Here is a 19,008-nt window from a genome sequence, read left to right on the forward strand (position 1 = left end):
TATACCTATATTCAGTTGAATCGATAGGATATCTGCTTAGGGCAATGACCAAGTCAACCGACAGTTACGTATAGAGTTAAGTAGAGCGCAGTCTCAAAGTCGATATATCCCGTAAAAAGCTAATTATTACAATAAATGCTGTTGCCGATTACGCCATCTGCTATGGTAATAATGCCGATAATGAGGCTAACTGTATTTGCCTGGTAGAGGCTAAAACTTTTAAGCAAGATGGCTTTGCCCAAGTTCTGGGATATATGGGTAAGACTGTAATTCTAGTGTTTATAGATAGACGGACTAACAAAACTATTAGCTGTAGTATTAGAAAGTAAGGAGCGCGCTGGTCGCGTCTCTAGAAACATCTGGGGCATTGCAATTAACTCCAGGGACTGGAGGTTCCTCCGGCTAGAGAAGGATAGAACCGTATGAAAATTCATTATAAGCGCGAAAGGAAATACCGTTTTAGTTGATAAACCCAGTCCTCATCTATTTTATACTCTACAAGGAATGGGCAACTGCCCGAAATACTGCATCTTTAAAGCTGTATAATCACTGAGACAGCGGTTCTGCCCCCACTATGTCACCTTGCTGAATTACAGGTAGCGACAACTTTTTCTTTGATCGCCTTGTTTGTATTTTTAAATGGCGTTTGTACTTCTTTTTAGTTTTTGGTATGTATTCATGGCATACTTCGATTGTATATCTTAAAACGAAGAGAATTCAAAACTCATGGACAAATGATGTCTTATTGAAAGAACATTCTATTATTTCAAAAATCTGATCCATCTTCATAGAACAAGAACTCATCAAGTCCCTTCCCAGCAGGGACCATAGGTAGAGTTAGCGCCTTTTTTGTGACCATAATCTCTAGGACCGCAGGTCCGCGAGTTTCCAACAGCCAGTTCAAATTGCTTTTGACATCAGCAGGCTCCGTGCATTTCTCGGCTTGAACGCCCATCGCTTGAGCTGTTCGAACAAAATCCGGGTTCTTATTGTGACTGTGCGCGAATCGACGCTCGTAATGGAGTGTCTGAATATTGGTCACCATACCCTGCTCCTCGTTATTGAGAATAATTGCTTTCACATCGATATTCGATCGGCTAGCTGTGAGCAGCTCGCTTAGAGTCATACTGAAAGACGCGTCTCCGTCGATGTCGATGACGAGAGCGTCTGGCCTGCCGACCTTCGCTCCGATTGCAGCTGGCAGTCCGAATCCCATCGTTCCCAGGCCTCCGGATGTGACCAATGTCCGGGGATATTTCCATCGAAAATGCTGTGCGGTCCACATTTGATGTTGCCCTACACCCGTCGTAATGATCGTGCGGTCTTTGATTGGGTCGATCAAATCGTTCAACTCCTCGATGACCTTTTGGGGCTTAATTAAACCGCTGTTTTTTCGACCTTGTTCGAACGCTTGGAATGGATATTTAGCCTTCCATTCATCAATTTTTGAATGCCACTCAGGCCGCTGGGCCGGTTGGATAAGCGGAAGTAACAACTCGAGGTTCTCCGCGCAGTCGCCCTCCACCGCTACAGTAGCCTCAACGACTTTATTGATATTCTTCGGCGAGATATCGAAATGAATAATTCCACCCCGGCCTCGCTGCTCAGCCCGTCGGGCCTCGGGCGCAAACTTTGGAATACTTCCGGTCACACGGTCATCGAATCGTGCACCAAGACAAATAATCAGGTCGGCATGCTGCATGGCCATGTTTGCGTAGCCAGAGCCATGCAATCCGAGCAGATGGAGAGATTTCGGGTCCGTTTCATCGAATGCTCCTAGTCCCTGGAGACTTGTGGTGACAGGGATCGAGGCCTTATCGGACAGTTCTTTCAGTAGCTTTGGTCCATGGGGTGATCCCAGCACACCATATCCCACGTAAAGAACGGGATTCTTGGCCATGTTAATAAGGTTCCCGGCCCGCTTAATCGTATCCATGATTTGAATCCTGCGAACCTCACGGAACGTATCCTCCACGCGAGTTGAAACACCCACATTGACGGTTGTGATTGGCAGAGGTGTTTCCAGTTTTCCGGTTGAGATATCTAACGGCAGCTCAATCAACACCGGCCCCGGGCGACCACTCGTCGCGATATGGAACGCCTCGGTGATACGTCGCGGCAGCTCTGAGACATCTCTCACGCTGACATTCCATTTCGTGCAGGGTTGAGTCATCGCGAGGATATTGGCTTGTTGCTCCGAGCTCTCCAGGTGCGTTGGGACCTGCCCACAAAACACGACCATGGGGGTCCCATCTGCCAAGGCATCCATCAATGGCGTAATCATATTCGTAGCCCCATATCCATTCGTGACGACAGCAATGCCTGGCTTTCCCGTCACTCTGGCGTATCCCTGGGCCATGTGTCCGGCTCCCTGCTCATGTTGCGGTATAATTCGCCGGAGCTGTTTCGATGCGTCTAGGGCGTTGAGGACGGGGAGGATGGTCTCGCCAGGATAGCCAACTAAATCAATAAACACAAAATCAGAAGGTCGAGATCTACTATAGACATTATAAATTGCAAGGGACAATGAACTGACAGAAGTCCTTCACACCGTGCCGAACAAGCATTTGTTGCACAATCTCTCCGCCCGTCGAGCCGATAAATCTATGGCCATTCGAATTAGTAACTCGAATAGGTAGAGCAGTGAGAAATAACCAACGAGTCATCCAGTTCAATCTTTCTCGGGCTGAAATTCTTTCCGGTTGTCCACGATGTTTGTGTCGTCGAGGAAAATGGTATGATCCTGTGCTTCGCTCTACCTTGGTGGTCAGTGCCTGCAAAACACAACAATGAGATTGTAACCAACCGCTTCGCTGACTGTGCTTTCTCTAAATCCGGAGACGAAATTATCGCTGGATCTATGACATCGTGACTTTCCGCCGGAGCGAACGCTTGTGATTGAAGAGAGCGCGCCGCAGTGCGTTGACAGACAGGACGCGCTCTAGTTGCAATATGTCGCAGAATGATGGATCGGAGACCAATTATTACTAGTTATATCGGTATGACAACCGAAAACAAATCTAAAGAAAGTGAGCAATTAAACCTCCATTCGATAATTTTGAACAAACTGTATTATCATTGGTATCACAAACCTGGGATAAAGTCTTGGGTTGGCCTAGAGCATTATAATCACCATCCTCTGACTGGATGACTCAGTGACGGTTGACTGTGCATGAATTACGGGCCCGATCTCGGGGAAGTCACCAAGCCATGTTTGACACTAAGCATGACAGGAAGGAACGTTGCTTGGCCGCGAAAACCCCTGTTAGTTGTTTATGACTGGTCATTGGAGAAAGGATTAACTATAGGTGACTCATTGAGTCATTAACTAATCCGAATATCGCCGAGGTACTATAACTACTAAGTACTGAGTGAAACCATTTAAGATATGAACCATTCCGAAGTGATTTGTGTGTTTGCTTTGAGCTGAATGGGATCTTTTAATACAACATCTATGAAGAAATATATACAGGACATCAGTTCATTGTGACTAAAGCAGACAATCATAGGGAATAAAAATGGGTTTTATGTCCACGGCGCGCAGTATGTTGCCACACACCGGGTGGTCCAATGCAGTAATGTCCTAGCCTAATTAGGCATTTTGCTACCTCATGCGGCGCAGCTTGTGGCCTGATCTTTCACGTCACGTGGGCAGTCAATCATTGTACTCACTGCACCATACCATACTCTTCTCCGACTCTCCGTGCTTCTTTCTTTTTCTTTTTCTCCACGCAGTCGCTGGGGAAGATCCAATACCACGAAATCTATTCACTATCATTCCTTTCTATTCGTCTCATCATTTGTGGGCCATATGGACATATTTGTTTACGTCAGAGGTGCTTTTTAAACCACGAAATATGTAATCGGACATTGTTACCTGAAGCCAGGGAGCTTCCCTGTACGGAGGAACGTTCCTCCGGAACGTTCTAGTTAGTATAGGATCAAGGGATCCTCCGTGGTAGGCATCCAGGAACATTCCTAGGTATCCTACAAGCATTCCTACCTGAGGCAAAGCCCCAGGCAGTATATAGAGCCCCTGGATCCTCCCTCCTAGAGTGCCTTTTCTCCCTATGGGAAAATTCTTTGACTACGAGTCATAAACAAACTTGTCTTTTACTAAGCTCCTTTGTAGACCGTCACAGACATGAACATCCTATCTACAGAACTAATAAAAACTGGTGGCTTTTCAGGGACCTCGTGCACCGCAGTAGTTAGAAAGATGGTGAAAGGAATGAATAATCAATCAATTCATGATTGATTATAAATTGTACGATAGGAAGAACCGACGTCTTCCATGGTGTTTCCTATGTACTGTAAAAGGTGCCTTAGAGGTAAGTACACGGCGAAATACTTGGCAGGTTGCCGCAGGCATCTAAACACCAATAAAAGCTGCATTTAAAGGCGATGAGTGGAATAGGTTCTCACAAGGTGAGCTGGGATGAGCTGGGATCAAACTAATACCGAGAACCAAGCTACCTGGCGTCCCCCTAGGCACTGCATTATTGAGCATTCTTGTACTGCAAGAAGTGCGAGGGAGAAGTAGGGGACTGGAACTCAAATTAAACTGGGCCAATCCGGATCAGATCCAGGTGCGGGATCTACCTTGCATGACATTTCAGCCGTGCTCAGCCCCCACAGTCTATTTCTTGTTTTCATCTCGGTTGGAATCAGAATGGCTTCTTCAGAGGCTGATATTATTGGATTATGAACCAAATAAAATATTCGTTTAAGAGATCAGCTAACCGATAACAGCATATTGGGGGCATGACATTCAATGTTTGCACACACTATTTCTTTTCACGTGGAATTGACACTATTGAAATATGTAGGTTTGCTTTTAGGACCACATAATCCATCGGTCACTGGTGATTATTCGACCTATTCGCCCACCTTTCATGGTAGGTCTGTTGAGCGGAAGCCATTGAGATCTATTTAAGGCAAATATCGACGGCATCGACATATGGTTAGAGCGAAGGATCAACAAGAGCATGATACCCGAACAGCCCGTGCAGCTCAATATAGACTCCTTGTTCAATGCAAGGGGTCATCCTTGTACGGATATTATCCATAACAATATCACACCAAAACAAAGCAGGGATGTTCTATGCTGATGATCATTTGGCAAGCTATAAAGCTCCTCCCATTCCGCAATTCTGATTCAAAGTCACGCAATAGTTCATAGTCTCACCTCCTGAGCATCTATACTTATCCAATATTACAAGATGAAGTTTACTCTTTTCTCTCTCCTCGCGGCTGCTTCCCTTGTCGCTTCTCAGGAACTCCCCGTCTGCGAATCTGGAGCCCTGAAGTGCTGCCGCGACGTTGTGCAGTACTCTGAACTGCCCGATTACGTGCAGGAATACTATGGCATTGACCCCGAGCTGAATGACGCGAACGCATGCTCGGATGGTGAGTCCTATTTAGATTTCAAACATTCAACTCCATCCCAATCGTAAGGATCGGTCCAGTATGTGTGATGCTGACTATTTCCCCTATTACAGGTATTGACCTCCTCAACGAATTCGACGTCGCGCGCTGCAGTGCTAACGGCGAGTCGCTGCAATGCTGCGGCGCGTTCGTTTCCGCTCGGCCTCCGGTAAGCTGCTTTCCATGCTTTTATAGCCAGACTGAATCGCTGATCACTTAATCACAACAGATCGAGGGAGAGAACATCATTCTCAACTGCGAGGACGTTCACCAATACTAAGAAACGGAGCCTACGGCATGGAATCGTCGCTCTGATTAAATAATGAGCAAGCTGGATAGGGACAGATTCGCAAATGAGTCTTGGCGCAAAGTTAGCGTGCATAAAATTCTCACGATAAACACTCAGGTATCTGAGAAAGTTGCGGTCCTGAGTTGTAGAGCGGCCTGCATGGAGGACAAGCTAATCTTAATTCAACGAGATAATTGTTGAGAAAGTCGTGCTCTCTGTTGCATACATGACAATGCGGATTGCACTTGAAGTATTTGAATTTCCACATCTTTTACATCTCTGCCCTTCTCAAACACGTAGCCACTTAGATAAAAAGAGATTGGCATAAAGCGTATTAGGCAAGACCTCTAGTTTTCTTTGACTGTCAACGATGGTAGGTTATGTTTCACCTAATTTCCGCAGAAGCTTAGTCACGGGCCTCTGCCCCCGAAAGTAATGTTAGCCAGTATCATACTAATAGTGCCTGCCGTCCGAGGGGGATCAAAGCGTAGTAGAGCTCCCCACCATTGATATGTTCCATACCAAAAATGACAAGTACTGGGGACCGTTTTGTCCGCGACACTCCGAAATCTTGGATGTCCAGTTCCTTCGGTCCCTATGTTCTCGAAATTCCCCCCAGCGGTTGTTGATAACCTTGCTAAGCCGTGGATTGAAGGTAGTACATCGTTGTATAAAATCCAATGATCGATGGGATTTATATTGAAGAAGTTTCGCATAGATAGCTATAGACACCAAACCCACGATGACCATGATATTTGCAAGACGCCAGTTGTCCCGTTTGTGCCCACGGTATTTGTGCATGCAGGCTTGTTTCAGACTTTTACAGAATACCTGGATACCTCGACCTCAGTGCGCCGGGTGATAGACACATATTTCGAACAAAAAACGCATCTCCATGTGCACGCCTGCTGAGGTATTTCTCGGTTGCTTTTAATTTCTAGACAATTGCATCTCGCCACTTAGTCCCAAAATTCAAGACATCTTGTCGAGTTCGCTCGATCTTGGCCTTGCGCAAACTGTAAATACATGCATGCCGATCATGTGTAAAGTCACGTTGCTTGGTTGCTGTAATAGCGCAGTAGCCCAAACCATTTCCTTAGGAAGACAAACAGTTCTAATATAAATAGCTCTATGTCCTGGCCTAAGTGATACTAACTATGGGTGGTCTACATAGTGTCTAACATCGCAGCCTTGTCCCTGGGCTGTACGAGTCGTAATGGCCTCCTATCACATAGACTGGTAGCTTGATCAAAGAAACGAATGCGGCTGGACTTTTCCGCATCTTCATATGAACGTGTCCCTGGAGAATGCAAAGCAAGTGTTCGTAGATCGTCGTCCCTACTGCCGGCCAAGACGGTTTGTTCCGCCAGCATATACTGATCATGACATCATCTACCTTTCGGCGACCGATTCACGATAAAATTTACCGAGTGGGGCTATGAGCCAGGCGAATGGTAGACAAAAATTCATAATTAGGCAATTAGAATTTAATAGACACATCTTGAGCTCAAGGACAACTTCTCTTACGACAATGGCTGTCGACTTCGGAGTGAATAAGACAGGCAGCCAAAAAACGGACTTCAAAATGATACGCTCAGCGTTGCGGTACTTGACAATCACCAACAACTTTTTGGATATTCAAACTTTAGTCTAGCTTTCGATCATATCTGAACTAAAGATTGTGGGTAAAAATGTTCTACTGTTAAGACGGGACATCAAGAAGATAAGGTGAAAATGGCAAGATATATATAGTCATTATCAGGGCGTACAGTAAAAGCGACGAGACAACGAAGAGCACATGACTAAAGGATATGTATACGGTTCAGTTATCTCAAAACACCATAGTATACTCTGATAAATTATTTGGTTAAGACTTAAGAGAGAGATGCCTTCCGGTCGGCCAAGAGGAACAGGAGCTCAGGGCTTAGAAGGAAAGAGGGGTCCGCGAGTCAATGAGTCAGCAAGTTCTCCAAATCACATGAATTGGAAGGCTGAAAGTTCAGGATTTGTCAATTGGGGTACCAGACAGTTGACAACTTGACACTGGCAGATTGTAAAAAGATTGGTCGGGGAGTCACCCTCCGCCCAAACTGATCAGCCCGGATTTCCGCCTACGGTAGGGATTTGAGGATATTCCGGCACGATTTGTAAATCACGGACTTGCGTCGGAAAAATTGGATGGAGACATCTATCTGGCTGCTCGCAGCAGCCAAAAGACGAACTCGGCAGGAAGCCCAGGATGCGTGGATCAAGGCATGGCAGGGTGACTGGACGAGTCGGCCAACCAAGCGCTTAATTGAGGTCCCGAAGAAACGGGGCTTGAAGTATTGGAAGGGGCTGCGGAAGGCGACAAGCTCAGTCCTTATACAGGTCCGAACGGGCCGCATAGGGCTGAACGCCTATCTCAGCAAGATCAAGACCCGTGAGACCGCTCGCTGCTATTGCGATCTTGGCACCTAGACCCCCCAACACGTCATAATGGATTGCTCAATGTTTGTAGGGCTGCGGAGGAAAATGTGGAAGGAGCTGGAGCGGAAGGGAGTGCGGACGACTTCGGATTTCTGGACGATTATCGCGGACGAGAGGGTGGCTCCTGCGATTGCGGCATTCATGATTCAAACAGAGCTCCTGGATCAGTTCCGAGCGGTCGATCCTACTGCTACAGGAATCACGAGGGAATGGGACCACCGGGATCCCGAAGACGACGACTAGAGCACTGCGCCTGGAGGCGATGAAGGACGCACCATGCAGTGTTGCGGGCCCAGGCTCCCGCAGCGCAGAGACGATGAAAGAAGGGAGCGATTTGAGTCGCGACGGCGATGCAGAGGAGGAGGTGAAAACACACTCTTATTCGGGCTACCATTCTTGGCAGCCGCTGCCGGCAGCATTTCCGTCTCGCTGAGCGAGCAACCCTGCATGGCGGCTATTAGATAGGTATTGCTAGGACAGGTTAATGAATTCTACTACTACTACTACTACTACTCAATGCTCACTCGTGCTTGTACGGTGTAGCTTAATTTCTAGGGCTTCGCGATTCCACATCCCGATTCCACGTCTCCACAGGACGGCTTTCGACTTCCAAGCAGGCTTCTAGCCCCCCTTCTCGCCCCTGGGCAGGTGGTATCCGGGTACCTGGTAATAGTCCCGAAGACAGGTCAACTACTAGTTCGTCGACAGTGCCCCCATGCTACGCCTCCGCCCCCTCGTGTTAACTTCAATAGATGATACTAGCAAAATGTTCCCAGAATGCAAATGATACACGGAGTGCACGTTGTAGGTTAATAATAGCCTGATATGCAGGGGCAAGTATATGGCCTCAGCGGCATAACTCGGATTATTCATCGCTAGTGGAGAATCCCCTTGTTTTCCGGCCCGTGGAAGCAGTTCGACCTGATGTCCACTACGTGCGCCGATCTTTCGATCAGATTGATCGGCATCAGGGTCTGCTTGCAACAATCAATCTCTATCTGCCAAAATGCCAACTCCTACCCTGCGCATTCAAATATCATTAACCCGCCCCGGCTTCACATCCCCCGCTTTCGCAGACCTACCGTTGTCACTCATTATCGTCTAGAACTCAGCAATCATGGCAGTCGTGCCAGGCCTTACTGTGTAACAATACTTTTTTTTTAGGTCACTTTATATAAATAATACAAAGAATAAAGAATATAAATAATAAAGAATATCTGTCGCCTCCCAACTGGGATCGCGTGGGGTTCTTCTACATCTCCTTTTGCGCCATATGGACTACTCTTTTACTTGCCGGAATGGCGTTTTGTTGGTATAATCGTCGCGTACCTATCCTCAGGGCCCGCGGGTTGCCACTCTCATATTCTGCGATCGCGCTTCTTCACGTGTACTGGATCCTTGGCCAGATCACCTATCCGATTGGTGCGACCATGCCAACGATCCTTGCCTACGATATCCAGTACTTCGGCATGGGTATCTACTTCCCACTGGGCATCGCTCTGTTCCACGCCTCCAACCTCCGATTTCTTCACGTCGCCAAGATGTAGAGATAGCAGTTCGCTCATCCGGAACTTCGAATCGAAAACAACTGCAAAAGCTCCGATACCTCTTGGCTGTGTCGCCTTCTAAACATGGATTATATGAAACGGGCATTTCTGTTTATCAGAATCGGGATCGTCTTTCAGGTGTGTAAGCCCTCTCTCGGCCGAGGACCGGCTGATAGAAACTGATATTCATCTTACTAGTTCATCCTCTCCGTCTGCATGTGGCTCGCTTGCGCAAAGTATCATCCGACATTCGGGATTCACGGAATGGAACTGCATAGCACAACGGTGCTAGAGCAAATCATAGAGCTAGGTCGAGGATGGGAATGGCGGCCGTCCATGTTATGGCTAGTCATCTGGACATGGATTGTAAGTCACGCAAAATAGTGATTTGATACATCTGCTTACATGTTGAGTATCCGTCTAGGCGGCACCGATGCTTATTTGGGAAGCTTGGGACATCCATGATACGATGAGATGGCGGACTCAAACAGTCGCCTGTTGCATCTCAAGGTATGTTGGTCACATAGAGTTGTGATGGTCCACGTGATTAATAGTCATCTCCAGTCTTCATGCGACCCCAATGTTCTTGATCGCATCCTATGTCCCTGCATTCGCAAAGGTGAATGTTTATTTCACTGCTAGTCAATGATAAGAATATCCTATTTGAGCCATCAACTTAAGGTTCTGAGATGAATATAGGATCCACTTGTCGATCATGATGTTCGAGATCTTCACTGTATTCGTTCCCATCTTCGAAGTAGTCAAGCTCTGGATGATAAACAAGAAAACGACCAACTCGATGACCAAATTCCATTCGACGTCCTCGTCCACGCTATTCCAAAGAGCAGTGTCGGTCGGCACCAAAAACATTTCCTCATCGACACTCGCCGAGAAGGGACAGGTGATCGAAGTTATGGACGAATCCACTAGTGAGCGTTTGTACACGATGGATGCTCTCGAACAAACTCTCAGCACGAATGCCAATGAGCTCCAGGAATTCGCCGCACTTAGTGATTTCTCCGGCGAAAATATCGCGTTCATGAGTGAGATCGCAAAATGGAAATCGTCCTGGCCAGAGAGCCTCGACTTCAATGACGAGCGTCAGACCATTGGTGCATTTAATTTAGGCGCTACGCATCTACGGGGGCTTTATCAGTACACAAGATGTGGAGTTCCCACTGAATATCTCCTCGCAGAGCCTCAAGAACATGGAGTCTGTGTTCAAAAACCCCCCGCGTATTTTTTTCGGAGAGAAAGTTGTCAACCACACCTCGCCGTTCGATATGGATCTATTCGCATCATCGTCCAATGATACTCTCGATATCCAGACGAACTACACGGGAGACATCCCTGCAGTCTTCGACATGACCATATTCGATGCCATTCGGGTCCATGTTAAATACTTGGTTTTGACCAACACCTGGCCGAAGTTCGTAGAGTCAATGCGCCGCCGATCGATTGACTCACAGGATACCGAATTTTCGGCAGCCTCGGGGACCCCCTTGTTGAGCTGGATTCCAGAAAAGCGTGCGAAATTGAAATAATTTCTCTAAAGGCCAGAGATTCATCTAATGGGAAAACTTTACGCCATTAGTACACGCCATTTGTTCTAACTTTCTCTGTAGATATGCTTAGGGACCACTTTCATTTTAATTTTACCTTAACATTGGTACCTCTTATGAACAATATTTCTTTCGCTAAAATGTAATGGAAGTACAATGCAAATAATAAGATTGCTTGTTAAACGGTAAATCTAGACAGAGCTAACAAAAGTGCTATGACAACATCAAAGAGTTCAAGGAATCTTGGACCTAGGTTAGTCTGAGAGTCGTAGTTCGATGAGTCAAATGCGCCGAAAAAAGCTTGGGTGATGACACCTTTTGTGCAACTTTGTTAGAAGCTTCTTATGCATGGTGTTAATGGAGACAGTCTTTCCCTGTAAATTCTTATGAAATTTGCAATGATTTCTCCCAAAATACATCGGGCAATCTATGATCGGCAAGCATTTCATTTTCACCTTTTTCCTAAAGAACTGTGACATATTGTCAGCCGTTTATTTGGATGAGAAGCTTTGTCTCGTAGGTGTCATAAACTCATGAACACTGACATGTGATCTGACTGAGCGGTCATCTCCGTGGGCAACTCTCTCGAGCCTAGATTGGCCAACATCTCTGTTTCGAGCACGCCGGGACGGTAAGTGTTGATCAAGGGCGCACCCAATTCCCATGGGTAAACGGTCCCAAGCCAAGGTAGCACTAAGCCATTGATACGGACAACGTCCCGCCCAAATAATTTTCGGGAGGTTATAAAGCAAGCAGTTCTGAAACAGGGAACTCATTAACCCGCTGTACAACACAAACATCATGTCCAAAGCGAAGTTCGCCTCTGTCGCTACCCTCGGCGCTGCCGTGGGAGCAGCATCGAGCTTGCTGTATACCAAATCGCAGGAGCCGGAACCTACTACCCAAAACCCAATTACAGTTTCCACCCCTATTATCGAAACCAAAAGCCTTTCATTCCCAAGCCCACTATCAATTTTTAAAACTCAGGAGCTTCCGACTGGCCCCGCCAATCCCGCAGGAATTTTGAAGTACGGCTTCCCCGGTCCGGTTTCCGATGAATTGAAAACACTCGCTGTTTATGGTGGTTACGATCGTCGAACGCGCAACCCGTCCTGGGTCGCCGAGCATATGACCACCGAATCCGTGGCGACAAACCTAGCATCCCGCAAGAACAACTTCCGCGAGGACACAGATATCCCAGCATTCTTTCGCGCCAAGGTCTCTGATTATGTCGGTTCCAAGTATGATCGCGGGCACCAGGTTGCTGCTGCCAACGCAAATTGGTCACAGCAATCTATGGACGATACGTTCAAGATGAGCAATATGTGTCCGCAGATTGGAGTCGGTTTTAACCAGCACTACTGGGCTCGGTTCGAGAAATTCACTCGCAATTTGACAACCAGATACCCATCTGTTCGTGTCATCACTGGCCCATTATACCTGCCGTACCGGGATAGCGAGAATAAATGGCGGGTTAGTTATGAGGTGATCGGAGACCCGCCGAATGTTGCGGTGCCAACTCATTTCTACAAAGTCGTGTTCGGGGAGGAGGAGGACAACGGGAGTGAGCTAGGTGGCCCGGTCGCCATCGCAGCATTTGTGTTACCAAATGCCCAGATCGACAAGAATAAGGACCTGAGTGACTTTGAGGTCGAGCTGGCAGCAGTTGAACGAGGAAGTGGACTTGAATTCGCTCGGAAGCTAGATCCGAAGCAACGAAAGAAACTATGCGAGGAAGTCAAATGCGATCTCCGTATTCAGGACTTTGCGTGCAAAAGTAAACTATGATTTTGTGGCCTATCCATATAATATTTTGAGACCTCGAGGGGTACGAGTGTTTAATATTGCAAATTTGATATCTATATTGGCTCTAAAGTGACTTAAGTGCTGAAACGTTGGGCTGGGCCATCGCCATGAGATCGCATGTTCGACATCATAAGTTTGAAGGTACTTCAAAGAGTAAATAGGCAAAAGAAAGGAGAAATATAATCACGGGCATAAAAGTTTGGGTTACGCTTGACAAACCCGAGAAACCGAAATGTTATCGTGCTGAGTGCAAACCGACTTCCAAGAATGGCTCAGGTGGCGTAGGCCAGACTTCGCTTAATCAACATGATTGACAAACAGACTATTCCCCTTGCACAATCGCCTCTTTAGCGCGAGAAGCCCTGATCATGAAGAAGCTTTCCGGGGCCCACGACAATCCCTCGCAGGTGAAAGAAAATCCCTTGGACTGTAACAAGTCCTCGATTGCAAGTCGAGTAGAAGACCCTTCCCATATCTCAAGTACAATATTCTGGATCAAATCCCAGTGAACATCATTCAAACCAAGCAAGACCTCCAGCTCCGCGCCCTCAACATCGATTTTAACGAGATCAATCTTGGTGATACCGACCTCGTTGTACAGAAAGTGGGACAATCGTTGCAATCTGACATCCACTTCACAGGCACCACCAAAATAGTACCTCGCAGCTTCTTCGCCGAATTGCTCAATAGTCTGCTTGCGCTGTTCCTCCTTTTCGCTGGGATTCAAAGTCGAGTTGCCGGGCATGTTCGGGAAGTACGTTAGTTTCTGAGTCCCTTCTTTCGAGCTCAAACAGAAGGGGTAAGGTTTCGTGTCTGAGAGGTTGTGTAACTGGAGGTTGCGGCACAATACATCGTATGTCTCCGGAGCGGGTTCGAATGCGAGAATCTTCGATGCTGGGTATTTCTGCTTCATGTACAAAGTGAACAGTCCAACGTTCGCGCCAGCATCAACAATGAAAGGACTTTGACCGAGGTTCATGCAACTGTAGCAGTCATCTTCGAAGATCTCCTTGTAAATATGCCCGACTTCCTTCGTGTTGGAAGCATAACAGGAAACTTTCGGGAATTGAACAAGTTCGACAGGCATGATTCCGATAGTGAGAAACTCGATGGTGCGTGAAGATTGAAGTGGCAGCCCTTAATATTATGGATTCTGACTCTGGAATCATATGTCCTGAGATGAAGAGAGGGAACAATAGGGTAGATTGCGGGTAAAGTTCCTTACATTCGAATAGCTACTTAAAGACAATCGCACTAACAAATATATAGTGAGGGATCGGTTTATTATGTGTACTACCTGCACTGATTTCAAGACTAAATGGTTCCACACGAATCCCACAATCGAGGACATGACGCAGTGAACGTATTATGTCTGTGGCACATGAACATAATGATGTTCAACCACAGGACCTAGACTTCCCCCATCTACAAAGTATCAAGGGTGTTTTAGCTCGGCACTACCTGACTAGCACGATATAGGTTAACATCATCTATGAGTCTTGCCCCAATACATTCCCTTGCCGTAGCTAGGAAAGGGGATGTTGTGGAAGTATTATCTTTCTTTCCATTTACTGAATTTTCCCAAGTAGTTTTTTTTTTTTTGTTGTTGTTGTTGTTGTTGTTGTTGTTGTCGTCAAAAGAGATTGACACTCGTGACAGGGATTATTTTAGCATAGGGCGGTAGCTAATCCCAATAAATTTGAGAACCAGGCAATAACAATCTCGTTTTTCAAATTCAAATTTCATTCTTTCCTGCGCAATATAATCTACTCTTTTCTCTAAATCCAGCACATACGACCACAGGGTGTGGAGAACAGGGCTTCCCGTCCGCTCAGCCGTACTTAAGCCACACGCCGGCACGTTAGTAGTTGGGTGGGTGACCACCAGCGAATCCCTGCTGTTGTATGTTTTTGGCTTTTTTTGTGCATGCTTGACGCCCTCATTCACAAGTAAGGGCACGAAGGAGTCTTCCACTCCTTGAATGTGGATATTTAACAATAAATAGGTAGAGATTCTTTTTCTTCCGGACGAGGACCAAAAGCCAGCCCAGTTACTGTCTGCTCTACAGCCCGAAGGGGAATAAGAAAAGTCAGCTGTTACATGTATGAACGTCCCTAGTGTCTTTCTAACGACACTCATGAGTGAGCGCAGGATGATAATGGTGAATTCGAAGTCCCAAATGCTAAGGCATTCCTAATAAGTGCCCAGTCGGACCTATAATTCGACCATCAGACTGGTTTCCTCTGTGACTTCCTGAAATCAGGGAACTTCCTGGATTGACTTCCTGAGCCAACGAACTTCCCGGTATGGAGAAACCTTCCTGGATATAGTCCTGCCTGAGGCGGAACCTCAGGCAGTACCTAGAGGCCCTAGATCCTCGCTCCTAGATAGCCTTTCCTCTCCATGGGAAAATTCCTTGACTACGAGTCAGAAACAAACTTGTCTTATATTAAGCTCCTTTGTAGACCGTCACATCCTCCCAGTATGGCAGTGGATGAGACCTCGAAGTGGAACTATGAGTAGTATTTCGTAGTGCGGTTAGAACCTATGCCGGGGACATGGCGAGGCATCCTTTCTGACCTGAGCTCCAGGGGATTTCTTCACCTTTTGTAAGTCTGCATTGGCACCACAATAATTTGTGAAACAGAAATGAAAGGGAACATAATAATGTCTGTATGTAAGAAAACAACAGTTGTCTATTAAAAAAAGTACAGTACATCGTAATACAACATATCTTCAAGTGTTATTAAACACTAAGGCCCAAGTCCAACCACCTACAAGCGTCTCCATTCATAGTCAGCGGAGAAAGATTCCATGAATCAAATGAAGTTTCCACTGCCAGTGCAACGAGAGAGAGGGAACTCCTTCTTCGTGCATCCCGCATGTAGACTCCGGAGAAATAAATCTTCATTTTATACAGTATGCACTCCGTCCATCCCCGAAGGTCCTCGATTACCCAATCAGCACGACGAAACAACATGGGTGCTCCTGATCCGTGGATAGCGTCGAACAACACATATCGCATGACTGCGTCTCTCATCAAGGATTCTCTTCGTTGCGCGACAAGTCGCGCGAGCCACTAGATAAGCCTCGTTCTTCACGAAATGTCTCAGTGGCCAATTAATGTGGCCGATCTGCTCCAGTTCAGGGCGTCAAGACGACGGAAGATTTTAATCCGAAATTTCCCTGGATCCGGAAACGATACGAGAAGCTTAATTTCTGCCCGTTGATTCGACGACTTCTAAGTCCCTGCTGATCCTCGCGTGGGGTATTGAATGATAACTGAACCTAGAAGAACCGTTTTATTCTAGTGCGTTTTAGTGCCAGGCTTGACTTCCGCCACCGCTACTATGGTCCATTGACAATACTACCAGGCATCCTCACCTGTTCTGGCACAGAGGACTTTATATTGACCATGCCAGCCTACCCAATGTCTCTATTCCGATACAATCACGCTCAACCTTCCAGTCTCAAGCCCATCATGAAGTTCCTCGCTGCCTCTCTCTTCTTGGCCTTGTCCCGCACCTACGTATAAACTCACCTAGCCCGAATCATCACAGATCACTAACTCTTCCTACCAATACCTTCGCCAAGCTGCACAATTTAGCAGCCTGTATCTCCGACCGACAATACTCTGAAATCGGCGGGACCCCATTCAGCGTCAGTTACAACTGGGCTAAGAACTACGAGATCCTGCCGGACAACACCAAGTGCGCGTGCGACTTTTACAAGCAGCGGAGCACCGGTAGCAAGCAATGGGACACCTGCCCTGATTGTAGCTTCGTACGTTGTTCTTGATGTGCTGTTATCTGATCCAAGACTAACTATTGCAGGACGGAACTTATTGTAACTCCGCGGACTGGCACATTGGTGGCAATGAGGTGAGTTATTTCTTACTCTTTCTATTCAGTGTGCACATACTAATGGGTCGTTAGATGACTTATTACTGTGAGAAGTTGTGTCATGCTCAGGGAGCTGAGGGAAACTATATTAATAGATGGAGTTGAGGAAATTGACGAGAAATGATATTATATGTATGTAAGCACTCGTTTCTTAGTCATTTGATTTTACAGTTGAACTAGATTTCCTGGAGCCTGTTTCTACCGCTTGCTTAAAAGGCCTTCTGCGCTTATTGAATTTTGAATATTTAACTAATCCACGGTCAAAGCGTTGGAATCATTCGACTAATTATGGAGAGGCTAGATGACTTACTGAGATCGGGGCAAATGTAGCTCAGGTGAAGAAGTCCGGATATATGTGAACGGGTCGTTTAATTTAGGTCATATGGATAAAGCTTTTATGGCTAGAGACATATTTGGGACACTGAAACAATAAACCACCTCTGCATTCGCATAGAAGCCTAGGAAAAACCCTCTGAATATTTAATGAAGGAGAAAAACCTAGACCAAGGCGCCGTGACATCCCAGAACACCAACCCCATTTACTCACTGTTCACATGAATCAGCCCGATCTCGATCCGAAGAGGGGATATACTCACAGGACCGATCTCATCGCAGTAGTCACTCTTACCAGACTCATAGCATTGCTGCTTACATGCCATAGCATACCCCACACCCCTGGATGCTTCATCACGGCAGTAGAAAAGGGTGTGTTGGATCTGGAATTCTGTGGGCTCTGAGATCCCGCCTTCCAGTAGGGCCTCTTCAATCTCGGGCATGTAGCTCCCTGTATATCTTTAGGCTTCGCTGCGAGTAAAAGAACGCAAAATGAGTACCTTTGTTCAAGAGAGTCCACCCGCAGTAGTACTCATTGTCAGTGCAATAAGCAGCAGTCGCTGAAGTAGCGAAAAGGCTCAAGACACCCAAGCTGAGACAGGCGAGTTTCATGGTGGCGGTGGTAGAGCTGCTTTTTCTTGGTCCGATTGGATTAAGAGTGCGGAGTGTGTCGATGAAGATCCGGAGAACGGCGTTCAACGGTTTTATATACTTGTGAAGTCCCTCCAAAATTCATGCAGACTTCCAGGTCGGGAGGATATCTTGATGCTCAAGCGGACTCTGTCGATAGATCATGGTTTCGTCATACAGGACGATGTAGCTTGTCGGTCGCCGATCCAATACTATTCTATAGTTCAATTACGCAATCCCTTTGTCGTGAATGTGGGGATTTCGAAATAAGACTCGTACTGTATGTAGCCTATCGGTGACCGATATTCTCATGCTAAATATTTTAACAGTTCGGTTAGGTATCTTCCCGGCCCGCTCGGGAGCGCAATCGAAGTTCAAAATTCAGCTGCTGGCTTTCCTATGTAGGCATATTAGCGCCGAGAACTAGCTTCTGTTAAAATTCCTAAGTAGCATTAAGCGGGCCAAACTAAAGTGCTATTAACTGGGCTAATTCCGGTTTATGCTCCCTTTTTCTCTCAATTTCCCTCGATGACATCTATTTCACAATAAAAATGGTAAAGTTATCTTTGTTCTAGATAATTCTAATTGATCTTGAACTCTCGAAGGCTTTCTCGACATTGCCGCAGGGAAGGGCTTCCCTTTTCACATATCCCCAGTCTGTCTTGATAGAACCCTCTTAACTTTTATTCAAACTGAATACTAACGAACCTATTTCCAAAAGGTGAATCATAGTGTAGTCTGGGTATTCCAAACTTTACTTGTATGCGTTGTCCGAGAAACCTCTCAAGTTACTTATACTGCTACACACTTGCTGAACGAAGCCATCTTAGATTACGTAATGAGGTAGTCTCAGAAAGCTTGGGTCACTGTATGCTTGACTGCTTGATCAGTGCGAGACCCAAAATGCGTACCCGGACCATTCTCCCTCATAGGATCACTTGCTGCGCTATAAGCGCCGCACATGGCTGTGCAAAAGTGAACTAAGAGTAGGCCCATTTTCAGCCGTACCCAAAATCGTGACTATGAGAAGCCAGTCAACCCAG

The 19,008-nt window shown here is 46.5% G+C and overlaps 7 protein-coding genes across 7 annotated transcripts; 5 read left to right on the plus strand and 2 right to left on the minus strand.

Annotated features, from left to right (window-relative positions):
• Positions 1-766: 766 nt before the first annotated feature.
• Positions 767-2,567, minus strand: KD926_004236 (acetolactate synthase; the record flags this gene model as incomplete). Its single annotated transcript, XM_053095060.1, has 2 exons — positions 767-2,460; positions 2,537-2,567. 2 exons carry the CDS (start codon positions 2,565-2,567, stop codon positions 767-769), a joined length of 1,725 nt encoding a protein of 574 aa, XP_052950222.1.
• A 2,655-nt stretch (positions 2,568-5,222) lies between these two features.
• Positions 5,223-5,707, plus strand: KD926_004237 (uncharacterized protein; the record flags this gene model as incomplete). Its single annotated transcript, XM_053095061.1, has 3 exons — positions 5,223-5,409; positions 5,502-5,596; positions 5,657-5,707. 3 exons carry the CDS (start codon positions 5,223-5,225, stop codon positions 5,705-5,707), a joined length of 333 nt encoding a protein of 110 aa, XP_052950223.1.
• A 2,187-nt stretch (positions 5,708-7,894) lies between these two features.
• Positions 7,895-8,428, plus strand: KD926_004238 (uncharacterized protein; the record flags this gene model as incomplete). The annotated part of the gene is made up of 2 exons (XM_053095062.1): positions 7,895-8,138; positions 8,217-8,428. The coding sequence occupies 2 exons, from the start codon at positions 7,895-7,897 to the stop codon at positions 8,426-8,428; spliced, it is 456 nt and encodes a 151-aa protein (XP_052950224.1).
• A 1,055-nt stretch (positions 8,429-9,483) lies between these two features.
• Positions 9,484-11,276, plus strand: KD926_004239 (G-protein coupled receptor protein; the record flags this gene model as incomplete). Its single annotated transcript, XM_053095063.1, has 6 exons — positions 9,484-9,728; positions 9,783-9,870; positions 9,931-10,098; positions 10,157-10,242; positions 10,432-10,945; positions 11,061-11,276. The coding sequence occupies 6 exons, from the start codon at positions 9,484-9,486 to the stop codon at positions 11,274-11,276; spliced, it is 1,317 nt and encodes a 438-aa protein (XP_052950225.1).
• Positions 11,277-12,095: 819 nt separating this feature from the next.
• KD926_004240 (DNA/RNA non-specific endonuclease) lies at positions 12,096-13,082 on the plus strand (the record flags this gene model as incomplete). The annotated part of the gene is made up of 1 exon (XM_053095065.1): positions 12,096-13,082. One exon carries the CDS (start codon positions 12,096-12,098, stop codon positions 13,080-13,082), a length of 987 nt encoding a protein of 328 aa, XP_052950226.1.
• Positions 13,083-13,422: 340 nt separating this feature from the next.
• Positions 13,423-14,187, minus strand: KD926_004241 (FkbM family methyltransferase; the record flags this gene model as incomplete). The annotated part of the gene is made up of 1 exon (XM_053095066.1): positions 13,423-14,187. One exon carries the CDS (start codon positions 14,185-14,187, stop codon positions 13,423-13,425), a length of 765 nt encoding a protein of 254 aa, XP_052950227.1.
• A 2,343-nt stretch (positions 14,188-16,530) lies between these two features.
• KD926_004242 (uncharacterized protein) lies at positions 16,531-17,107 on the plus strand (the record flags this gene model as incomplete). Its single annotated transcript, XM_053095067.1, has 4 exons — positions 16,531-16,586; positions 16,661-16,883; positions 16,934-16,981; positions 17,036-17,107. 4 exons carry the CDS (start codon positions 16,531-16,533, stop codon positions 17,105-17,107), a joined length of 399 nt encoding a protein of 132 aa, XP_052950228.1.
• Positions 17,108-19,008: the final 1,901 nt, after the last annotated feature.

The sequence above is a fragment of the Aspergillus affinis genome (assembly GCF_023601865.1).
Source record: "Aspergillus affinis strain CMG 70 chromosome Unknown NODE_202_length_38771_cov_90_472270, whole genome shotgun sequence".
In the NCBI taxonomy this organism is placed as follows: domain Eukaryota; kingdom Fungi; phylum Ascomycota; class Eurotiomycetes; order Eurotiales; family Aspergillaceae; genus Aspergillus; species Aspergillus affinis.